A 12,766-nucleotide genomic window follows, 5' to 3' on the forward strand; every position below is an offset into this window, starting at 1 on the left:
TTACCGAAGCAGAGAGAAGACATCATATGAATTACGAACACAGTTCTGATCTACCTGAAGAAGACTGCTCTTCTGGGAATTTGAACAGCCCTGAAAGACATAAATCAACAAGTCAAATTAACAACGACCTCAAATTCTCCAGACAAAAAACTGAAACCTTCTGCCTATGGAATAAAATACAAATTACTTCGCTTGGCATTCAAAGCTTTTCAAAATCTGGCTCCAACCTACCTCTTCAACCTCATTTTATATTATTCTAAATTCTAGACCAAATGTACTACTAATTCCCAGATTTTAACCTGCCCTCTCCTACTGCCTCCACAAAAATTCTCCCCCATTCTTGAAATGCACTCCCTCATCGCTTTCTCTTGACATCCTTTTCTTACTTCAAGTCCTTTAAAGTTCAGTGTCACTTTCCTCCAAGGAAGAAAGCCCCCCCAATTCTTCTCCCTCCTGCCTTTAAAGCAGAAAGTAATGTGTCACACTTCAAACATTTTCTGAACCCATGTATGGATTCTCTTTTTTTGGCTTGATCATAGTATCTAACTTAAATTAAGACCTGGATTCATCCTGTCTTCCATATTCAAATCTTCTTGAGGGCAAGGCCTGTGTTGGCATTCATCCTTGCAACCTTTAACCTTAGTACTTACCTAACTGCCACAAAGTAGATATATAGGAAATGTCTATTTAATATAATTGATGTGTGTGTGTATGTATATATCTATATCTATATGTATATATCTATATGCCTCTATATCTATACGTATATATATCTATATCTATATATATGTATATGCCTCTATCTCTATCTCTATCTATATATATCTATATATCTATATATCAAGTTAGCCAGTATGGCTAGAGGTTGTAGATAAGTGAAATTTCCATAACTAATGACATTTACCACAGAGACAATTTCAAAAGTGGATCTGGACTATCATTCACTTTGGTATCTAACCTTTTCAATTTCATATCTATATATTTAAATATATGCCTTCACCCAAAGCATGAGTAAAAATGTCAAATGGCACAAGAACAGAAGCTTGAAGCACGCCATTAAAGACCTCCTTGCAGACTAGCCCTGACTCACTTGACATTTTCCCAGGCAAGTCCACAAAATCTTATGTAGAACTCCGTATGTCTGAATTTAGGAAATTGCTCTTAACAACCCCAAGCTGCTCCCCAGAACAAAAGATTAGCTTTTAAAAACACTAAAGTACTCCAAATGATGCTATATCTATCAAAAGCTTGAAATACTATAACCTCCAAAGATTCAAAATTATGGGCATCTCAAAGGTCAATGGAGAGAAATCACTGGGTGGAAGGAGGCTGAAGTCTATCTTTGAGGACAATCAACACTCAAGAAGTGTACTAGCAGGGGGGTGTGAGGAAGAGATGGGCTGATTACAACAAGAAGTTAAGAATTGAATAAGTGGTCACAAGAAAATGATGGTGACAAGTGTAAGCAACTGTTTTTAGAAGGTTAATACTGAAGAAAAGGAGGGAAATAAGTCTATAGAAGAGATAGCAGTCTTAACTTGAAAATTAGCTATTAATTTCAAATTAATATTAAGGTGAATAATAACCACACAAATCATTAACGTTCTTTTAAGAGGAACTGCCAGAAATTCATGGACCATCAACTTACACACACACACACACACACACACACACACACACACACACACACACACACACACACATCATATCACAATACCTGGAGACAAGGTAGTATATTGAAAAGAGTACTGGAATGGGAATGAAGAGCCCAAATAAAATTCCTACTTTGATATGAATTAGCTATCTCTGGACAAGTCACTTACCTTCTTAGGTTTATGTTTCTTCAGTTCTCCTTCAAGCTATATTTTTTGACTATATGAACACTTAAGAAATTTATTAAAGTACCTTTTCTGCTTCAGCCAGCACTTAGCAATTGACATGCTTGAAATGTGCTAAAAGGCATGCTCTCAACACTATCTAATTTCATCAGCTGAAAAGTTCCAAAAGATGCCTGATAAAGAATTCTGATAGAAAAAATAATTCATTTATCTATTATCCAGTTATCTGTGTGAGATACTGACAAATGCCAAAATCTCAAGGGGATTTATTTTAAGTGGATCACTTGAAATTCTTCAAAGATGCTGGGCCTACCAGAGCTCTTATAAGAGAAGGAATAGTAGTTAGCAATCAGGAACAGGTATACCTACTAGCTTAAGAACTGAAAGCAATAGAAAATTGAGTTAATTTCAGTCACTCCGCAGCACATAATCAAGTAGTGTACCTAGAGCCAGTGAGGAAAATCAATTTTAAGAAATGCAAATACACATTTTGGTAGATTTCTTACTGTGAGTAAGTATAAGACCAATAGTTGAGAATAAGAAATAAAAGCCCTCTCATAGATTTAACTTTCCTTTAGGTTTCTTATTTTTTCATTTTATCTGAAAATACAGCTACAATATATACACAATACATAAATGCATGCATATATGTGTACACACATATATATATGGCTATTAGTCATATGCATATGTATATGACTAATAATCATTTCCCAATAGATAAATGGTCAAAGGATATGAACAAACAATTCCTCAAAAGAACTACAAAGTATGCCTAACCACATGAAGAAATGTTTCAAATCACTAATAATAAGAGAAATCCAAATCAAAACAACTCTAAAGGTTTCACCTCACACCTTGCAAACTACAAAAAGGACAAAAAATGGCAATAGTCTATGCTAGAGGGGTTTGGGGAACACAGGCACACCAAGACATTGTTAGAGGATCTGTGGAATGGTACAACCATTTTGGAAAGCAATTTGGAATTATGCAAATAAAGTGACCAAAAAAAGGCCCATACTTTTGAACGAGAGACTGCACTGCTGTGCTTACACTCCAAGGAAGCCATCACTAAGAAAAGTTTCCATTTATTCCAAAACATTTATAGCAACATTTCTTGTTATAGTTAAGAGCTGGAAACAAAGTAGATGTCCATCAATTGGTGAATAGCTAAATAAATTGTGGTACATGAATGTAATGGAATACTACTGCACTGTGAGAAATTATGTGTGGGGAACACAGAGAAGTATGGTAAGAGCTATGTGAATTGATGCAGAGTGAGGTAAACAAAACCAAGAAAACAATATACACAGAAACTGCAACAATGTAAATAAAAGGAACAAGGATGCACCAAAAAATCAAAAGTAAATGTAACAAAAATATAAAGATCAAGTGAGATTTAAATGAAGAGGTAGGAGAAGACACTCCCAACCTACCCCTATTGTAAAAACGGCAGGTCCACAGGTGTTGCACATTGCATGTTTTTTTGGACTGTATCAATATATCAGTCAGTTGTGCTCAACTTTTTCCTCTTCTTTAAAAAAACTACTATTGGTTATATGAGACGGCTCTCAGGGATACTCTGGTGACATTAGAAACAGAAAACATCAATAAAGTCATTTAAAACAACCACAAAATCATCTGTGAGGTGCCACCTCACACCCTGGAGATTGGTTAAAATGACAAAAGAGGGAAATGATCAGTGTTGAAGGGTCAAAAAAACACAGGTTCATTAATGTACTACTTGTACAGCTGTGAATAGTCTAACCATTCTGGAAAGCAATATGGATTTAGGCCCAAAAGATATTGAACTGTGCATACCTTTTGACGAAGCAATACCACAACTAGGTTTATACCACAAAGATATCAAAGAAAGAGGAAAAGGACCCATATGTATACATGCATACATATATATATATATGTAACTTTTTGTGGTGACAAAGAATTAGAAACTAAAGGAATGTTCATCAATTGGAGAATGGCTGAACAAATTATGGTATACGAATTTGATAAAAAACTATTTTATTAAAAACGATGGATGATTTAAAAAAAAATCTGTGAAAGGTTCTATTAACTAATGCAAAGCGAAGTTAGTAGAATAAGCACAATTTGTAAGATAACCAACTTTCAAAGACTACCAATAGCTCTGATCAACACAATGACCAAACACAAGTCTAAAGGACTCCTAATGAAACATGCTATCAAGATAGGGAGCTAATGGACTCACAGAGTGCAGATTGAAACATATTTTCTTTTCTTTTTCTTTGACATGGATAATGTGGAAATTTGTTCTGCATGACTATACGTATTTGCAGAGTTTTTTTGTATGTTTTTCTTACCTTTTCAATGGGTTAGAGAAAAAGAAGGGAGAGAATTTGGAACTGAAAATAAAATAAAACTGAACTCTAAAATAAATAAAAGTAACCCCAACAAATACCTACCCATCATTTATTTCAAAATATCTTGTGAGGTGGAATAGTCAGATAAAAAATCCCCAATTATTTCAACAGATTCTCCTATGGCACAGATGGCAGGCTCCTCATCACACTGGATGGTTCCGATGCTCTAGACACTTTACAATTCATCAATGTCCTTCATAAAAGTGGCATCTCAAACTAAACAAAATACTCTGCCTGACAACAAGACTATCACCTCGCTTTCTTAATGCAGCCAGGTCATATTGCTGATTCCTGTTGTCACTTTATCTCCCAGATCTTTTTCATAGAAAAGGTTGTCTAGCCATACCACTTCTTCCCTTGTTTTTATGAAATTAATTTTTGACTCAAATATTTGACTTCACATTTTGGATCCTGACTGTCATCCAAAGTGCTATCAACTCCTTCTCTATTTTGTGTTATCTAAGACTTTGGTAAGCATGCCACTTAACTGTTTCCTTCAGGTCAATAAAAATGTCAAAGAGCAGAGAAATAAGCATTTAAGTAACTGTTCAAGGCACTGTCCTATGAATCTTGGTGCACTTCCCTGGAGATCTCCCTCCAAATGAACATGGAATCACTAATGACTACTCAATCAATTCCAAATCTACTTCAATTCGTAATAGTCAACATTTATATAGTGACTGATATGTGTTAGGTACTATGCTAAGAGCTTTACAAATATTATTGTATTTGATTCTCACAATAACCCTGGCAGGTAGATCCAATATTACTCGCATTTTTACAGAAGAAACTGAGGCAAACAGAAGAGTTAAATGACTTGCCCAGGGTCACACAGCAAGTCAATATCTGAGCCCAGATCTGAAGTGAGAAAGATGAGTCTTCCTGACTGTAGGCCCAGTCCTCTATCCAACATGCCACCTAGATGCTCCTAATAAATGTATTTTTCACAAAATCTCGCGTATATGTCTGAATCTTGTCCAGAAAAAAAGGCATATAATTGTGTCAAAAGCTTTCCTAAAGCATTTGACAAAGTTTTGCTAGGAATTAAAGTCAAGTATAGAACAAGAAATCATAGTCCATAAACTGAAGTCTCCAATCTTATCCTTTCTTAAAAAAAAAAAAATAATTTAAATCATGAAATTTTCCTTTCCTCTCACGTAATACCCCTCTCATTCTCCATAATCTTCCAAAAATCACCAACAATAGCTCAGCAATCGCACTGGCTGGTTCTTTCAATATTCTGGCATTTTGTTCCTCCAGGAAAGGTGACAATTTCAGAATTCAACTAGATATTTTCTTACTATAACTAAGTAACTTGGATTTCAACTTCCTATTAGTTTTTTTTTGTTGTTGTGCCTATTCTAATTAAAAAAGTTCTCTATTGGAGACAAAATGAAAGCAAAATAGTCAAACAGTTGCAACCCTCACTCCATCACCAATTATCATCTTCTCACATAATCACAGTCGTAATCACTTCTTTTATTTTTACCACCATCCTTTTTTGTCAACCTTAGTATTCACTGACAGCTTCAGCTCATTCTGAAACTTAGTACTCCTAACAATATTCTTGCAAGATTATATTATGCTTTTATATTCATTTTATGTTACCTGTTCTCACTTCCATGATTAACTCATCTTTCAAAATATATGTTGGTCAATATGTTCCCACACAGGGGGTGGATCCAAGATGGTGGAGTAGAAAGATACACATACTCTAGCTCTTCCCCCACAGCCCATAAAATACCTGTAAAAAAATGACTCAACAAATTCTAGAGCAGCAAAAGCCACAGAACAGAATGAAAGAGATTTCCAGCCAAAGGTAATGTAGAAAGCAAACAGGAAACGTCTATCCCATGGGACAGTGAGCAGAGCAGAGCCCAGCCCTGGCCGTGCAGCACCAGGAGAAACAGGACCAGAACAGGCCTCTGGGGCAGAATCCCTAGCAGGGAGGGTCTCATATCCCTCAACCAACAAGTGTCAAAAAAAGCTTCAAAGGTCAATGAAAGGGCTTTCCCAACTGGACCTGAGGGGAGCAGGGTACCCTCCAGCACTGGCTCCAGGCGGGAGCGCAGTGGCATCCATTTGTGAAGCACTCAGCCTAAAGCCCCTGGGAAAATTGAGCAGCTGATAAGAACCTCAGTCCTGAGTGGCAGCCCACCCTCACCCAAAGCCCTTAGGGGAATTGAACAGCTGACCTGAATTTTAGCCCTGAGGATGGTCCTGGGGTGAAGAGGGGCACTAGGACTCTCCTCTTGACAAAGGATTCAAAGGTTGGGAAAATGCCAAAAAAAGGGGAAAAAAATAAGACCATAGCAGGTTACTTTCTTGGTGAACAGTTATTTCCTTCCATCCTTTTGTATGAGAAAGAATAATGTATACTGTCAGAGGAAGTCAAGTCTTCCGCATCCAGTATCTCCAAAATGAACATGCAGTGGGCTCAGGCCATGGAAGAGCTTGAAAAGCAAGTCAACACCTTGCTAAAGGAGACCCAAAAAAAGGCTGAAGAAAATAACACCTTTAAAAAGAGGCTAACTCAATTGGAAAAAGAGGGAAGAGACTTGAGGCTGAGAAACCAACTAACAGGCTACTGCAACAGCCCAGGCAAGTGATGATGAGGGGCCTCCAGAAGGTTGGTGGCAGTGTCAGGGAGAGAAAGGGATATACTCAAGATATGAGAGATGCTAAAAAGGTAGAATGGATGAGAAATAGTGACAGATGAAGGAAGGGAATAAGAGTCAAGGTTGACAAAAAGATTGAGAGACTAGTGATGGGAAAATTTAGAAGAGAGGAGAGTTTAGGGGAAGTCAGGGAGAGATTATGTTCAGTTCTGAACATGCTGAGTTTAAGATACTTATGAGATATCTAATTTGAGATGTCCAGTAGGCAGCTGGAAATGTGGGGACTAGAGAACAGGAGAAAAGTTAGGACTAGACAAACAGATGTCAGAACCATTTGCATAGAGATGATAATAAAATCTATGGGAGCTAATGAGATCACCAACTGAAACTGTATAGAGCAAGAAGAAGGCCCAGGAGAGTCCAGGGATAATCACAGTTAGCAGGTACAACCTGGATGAAGATCCAGCAAAGGAAAATGAAAAGGAGATGTCAGAGAATTAGGAGGGGAAAGATGAGCACAATGAAGCCCTAGGAAAAAAAGCAGGTAGTGTTCCTTCCATAGCACTGCAACTTAAGAGTCTCTCCTTTAAAATTCTATTTAAAGTCCTGCAAATAGCCAGTACGTTACCTGTCCAAGTAGGTGTTATTATTTCATTCCTTCTAAGTGCCTTTAAAGTACAAATAAAAAGTATATTTGTAAAAATGAAAGGCAAGAACCAAATTTATTTGCAAAAATACTCTAAAACAAATCAACACATACCTCTCTACTCCAATATACGCTCACTTGGACACAGGGTAAGTGTTCACCAGTCTTAGCCCAATAAAAATTCAAAGAAGAACTCTTTCTGCCAAGTATCTTCAAGATCTGGACACCCTTTGCTCCAGAGTCCTGACAAAACCCAGATGCTAGTACTCCATTATGGAAGAAATATAAGATATCTCTCTTTGTATGGCCACTGCTCAGCACTGTGCCTGGCACGTGGCAGGCATTTAATAAATGTTCACTGACTGACAGGATCACAGATGCTGTCATAAGACAAATGAACTCCCAAATACTTATTACTGTAATTTCTGACCCAGGAGACTGATCCTTTCCTTCCATGGTCTTAAAATTGACCAGAAATTACAGAGCTCTTTGAGAAAAGGCAGATAAACCTTGAATCTCAAAAACATCAGTCGCAAAATCTCAAGAGTAACTCACCACAAGCAACTGAAATAGTTGCTCTTCTCTTCATTCTTTTGAAACATATATAGAGGCAGTAATGACACTGGTTAGTAAAATGAACCTCCCCAGCGAGTAACCTCCTTAAAGGTGGGAACAATTCGGTTCTGTTTTGTCCCCAGCACCTAGCACAACACCTGCACAGGCATACAATAAAGATTTGGTGAATTACTGAATCATTCATTTAGTAACACAAATACAATAAGATACAAGTAAATCTTAAATTAAAATGAGCTCTCAGTACTGCTTTCTTCCTCCACTCTACTCATATAATAAAACAAAGACTACTTAGGGGCAGTCAGGTACACATTAAGTTTCCAAGTCTCGGGTACCAGAGAAAGATTTTCAGAGTGACCTTCCAAGATGATTGGGCCATATCTCACTGTGTCCATTCCCTGAAATCCAACTTTTAAGAGCAAGGGAAGCTCCAGGGAGACTTCTGCACTCCCTTGTCACTCACTCTTCCCATGATACACAGAGACAAAACTTACTTGCCACAAAAGGGGCCATACAACTCACATAAAAGGGTAATAAAGCACTGGAACACAACATCATGGGGGGAACTGCGAATCTAAGGCCTAGAGTAGGTTCCAAGTCATCACTACTAAAAAAAGCCCTAGACATGTTCCAACATGTTGTCTTACCAAAAGAACCACAGCCAGTCTCACAACCACCATTAATGGACTCATAATGCTCCCTGTAATAACCACCCCCTTACAAATAAATGATCTCAAATGACTGATAGGTCTCTCCCCATACTCATGCTTGCTCACTCACACCAACAACTTGTATGTTAATGCTGGGAGAACCCAAGTCCCATATCATTTGCTGTGTGACGCCCTTATTTAAGAGCCTCATTTATATAGTGACAAATATACTATATATATACAAATATACTCCCATATGTTTGGGGGGCAAAGAGCATAATTCTTATTTCATGAGATTAAAATATAAAATTTAAAAAGCAATTCAGTTAAAAAATATCCCTCAACATTTCCAAATCCAATAATCAAAAGAAGGTAGTCATATTTATCCAATGTATAACAAATTTGTTGAAAGAGTAGTGAAATGCTAATTTCTATTTATAGAAAGACAGATAAAGACAAGCTAGATAAAAGATTCCCAGATATAATGAAGAAATTTTTCTTTTAGGTGACTACAATGCTTTGTAGACAGCACTATTTAAGAAAATTTATTAAAATAAATACGATGAAGCAGACCAACACTATGATTACTTATTGAGAAAGTTATAGATCATCAGAACTAGGAGGTTCCTTAGAGATTATCTCATTGAAGAGCCAAGATGGTGAAGCAGAAGGAAGTAATAAGGAAGCAATGCAGGAAGCTCCTGTCCACAACTTCTCTAAACAGATGTAGAAAATGTACCAGATCAAATGCTGATGGAAACTCCAGAAAAAGTCAGCGAATTCTTTCCACAGCCCAGGTGACTAAAGGCAAATAAACAGAGAGCTCGGCAGGCATTGGGGACAGGGACAGAGACAGGGTAGGAGTACAGAGCAGCACCAAGGAGAGGGTACACATCAGCACAAAAGGAGGTCCCAGACAACCACTGGAGCACTGCATCAGTGACAGGTGCCAATTAGCAGCTTTGCTGCTCATTGCCCAATTTTAGATCACAGATCCAGGGTGGGAAAAGAATGGGAACTATGCACAGTTTAGGGAAGGAGGAAGAGAAAGGAGAAAATTCAGAAGCCAGTAGCTGCAGTAGCAGCTATAATGCTGTGGCTCAGACCTCAGTCTCAAAGCAAAGTTGTACTTCCAGCATTCAGCCCAGCCTGTAGAGGTATAACTAAGGCAGAAAACCCAGAACAAAGAGGATCCTAAAATCCTGCCCAATTAGTTGATAGGGATGGAATCAAGTAGGAGTCTATGGTTTCTCAGACCCAAACTTACATCAAAAACTTGCAGAAGTCAGTCTGGGGGAAATGGATCAAATCCCTTTGGAAGCACTGAAAGCTGGAAATCCTAGAATAATACAATACTCAACACTCCTAGAAAGCAGCAGCAGGACCAGCCCAAAACTTCCTTCCAGAAATATGTAAGAGCCCAACTCAGGAAGTACAGTAGAAGAATAACAAACCAACAAACAAACAAACAAAAAAGAATTCTAGCTATTATGATGGTAGGGATGCTAGAATTTTTTTTTTGCTAAATGCAAAAGAAAATGACTCTAAAATATCTACAAGCAAAGCCTCAGAAAAGATCACAGCTTGAGCACAGACTCAACTAGAATTCTCTGAAGACATGAAGCAAAAGGTTTGGATTTTTTAAGAGTTAAAAAAAATGTTTTGCAAATGGAATGAGAGTTCTTGAGGGAAAAAAAATGGAAAAGAAATGACAGCTATTGTAAAAAGAACTCGAAAGGGAATTTACAGTTTGGCACAAAAGGTACAAAACTGCCCAAGCAACAAACTGCTTGAAAATTAGAACAGATCAATTAAAAATCAATGACTCCATAAAGCAACAAAAATATTAAACAAAGTTGAAAGGCTAAAAAATTGGAGATTATGTAAAGTTTCTCATAGCAAAAACAAGTAACTTGGAAAACAGATTTAGGAGAAAAAAATGTAAAAATCATTGGACTATCTGAACACTATGACCATAAAAAAAAAAAAAAAAAGCCTAACCATTCTATTTCAAGATATCATAAAAGAAAACTGCCCAGATCTCTAAGAACCAAAAGGCAACGCAGAAATAAAAAGAATCCAGGGGAGCAGAGCCAAGATGGAGGAGCAGAAAGACACATATACTCTAGCGCTTCCCCCACAGCCCACAAAATACCTGTAAAAAATGATTCTCAACAAATTCTAGAGCAGCAGAAGCCACAGAACAACACAGTGAAAGAGGTTTCCAGCCAAAGGTAACCTGGAAGGCCAACAGGAAAGGTCTATCTCACAAGAGGCTGAGTGGAGTGGAGCCCAGTCCTGGCCACGCGGCACTGGGAGGAACAGGACCTGAACAGACCTCTGCAGCAGAATTCTCAGCAGGGAGGGTCGCAGATCCCTCAACCCACAAGTGACAAAGAAAGCTCCAAAGGTCAGAGTGGGAGGGCTTTCCCAGCTGGGTGAGGGGAAACGCAGTTCCTACAGCACTGGCCCCAGGCAGCAGCAGCAGCAGCAGGAGCAGCAGCAGGCAACAGGCAGCTACATGGTAGCAACCTGGGTCCATTGTCCAGGAGGCTCAGCTTAAAGCCTCTGGCAGAATTGAACAGCTGATGTGAACCTCACGCCTAAATGGTGGCCTGCCCTCACCCAAAGCCCCTGGGAAAGTTGAGCAGCTGATCTGAATCTCAGCGCTGAGCATGATACGGGGAAGAGGAGAAGCACTAGGACCCTCCTCTTGACAAAGGATTCAGAAGTCAAGTAACTGGATAGGAAAATGCCCAAAAAAGGGAAAAAAAATAAGACCATAGAAGGGTACCTTCTTGAGGAGCAGGTATCTCCTTCCATCCTTTCAGCTGAGGAAGAACAAGGCATACTGTCAGAGGAAGTCAAGGCCTCTGCCTCCAGTCCTCCAAAATGAATATAAAATGGGCTCAGCCCACAGAAGAGCTTAAAAAGCAAGTCAGCATCTTCCTAATGGAGAACCAAAAAAATGCTGAGGCTAACTCAATTGGAAAAACTGGTCCAAAAAGCCAATGAGGAGAAGGAGGCTTTAAAAAGCAGAATTAGTCAAATGGAAAAGAAGGTTCAAAAGATCACTGAACAAAATAATTCTTTAAAAGAGAAAATCAAATTCAAGGAAGGTAATGACTATGAGATAAATCAAGAAGTTAGAAAACAAAACCAAAAGTTTGAAAAAATTAAATATAATGTGAAACATTTCATTGGAAAAACAACTGATCTGGAAAATAGATCCAGGAGAGACAATTTAAAAATTATGGGATACCTGAAAGCCATGATCAAAAAATGAGCCTAGACATTATCTTCCATGAAATTATCAATGAAAACTGCCCTGATATTCTAGAACCTGAGGGTAAAATAAATATTGAAAGAATCCACCTATCACCTCCTGAAACAGACTTGAAAAGAGAAACTCCTAGGAATATTGTGGCCAAATTTCAGAGTTCCCAGGTCAAGGAGAAAATATTGCAAGCAGCTAGAAATACACAATTCAAGTATTGTGGAAATACAATCAGGATTAACACAAGATCTAGTAGCATCTACATTAAGGGATCAAAGGGATTAGAATAGGATATTCCAGAAGTCAAACAAACTAAGATTGAAACCAAGAATCACCTACCCAGCAAAACTGAGTATAATACTTCAAGGGAATAAATGGTTATTCAATGATATAGAGGACTTTCAAGCATTCATGAAGAAAAGACCAGAACTAAATAGAAAATTTGACTTTCAAACACAAAAATCAAGAGAAGCATGAAAAGGTAAACAGGAAAGAGAAATAATAAAAGACTTTCTAAAGCTGAACTGTTTACATTCCTACATGGAAAGATAATATTTGTAACTCTTGAGACTTTTCTCAATATTTGGATAGGTGGAGGGATTATACATACATACATACACACACACACACACACACACACACACACACACACACACACAGAGTACAGGTTGAGTTGCATAAGAAGAGATGATATCCATAAAAAAAGATAAAATAAAAATTAAAGGGTGAGAGGAATATATTAGGAGGAGAAAGGGCGAAATGGAA

General features: G+C 37.9%; 1 protein-coding gene across 2 annotated transcripts in view; it reads right to left on the minus strand.

The window, feature by feature from the left end:
* Positions 1–12,766, minus strand: part of UVRAG (UV radiation resistance associated) — a 428,278-nt gene that overhangs the window by 296,380 nt on the left and 119,132 nt on the right. For both annotated transcript variants that reach the window (XM_072610800.1, XM_072610801.1), the window contains exon 6: positions 5–90. In XM_072610800.1, coding sequence (XP_072466901.1) covers positions 5–90 — 86 coding nt within the window. The remainder of the gene's footprint in view (positions 1–4; positions 91–12,766) is intronic.

This window comes from Notamacropus eugenii, chromosome 5 (genome assembly GCF_028372415.1).
Source record: "Notamacropus eugenii isolate mMacEug1 chromosome 5, mMacEug1.pri_v2, whole genome shotgun sequence".
In the NCBI taxonomy this organism is placed as follows: domain Eukaryota; kingdom Metazoa; phylum Chordata; class Mammalia; order Diprotodontia; family Macropodidae; genus Notamacropus; species Notamacropus eugenii.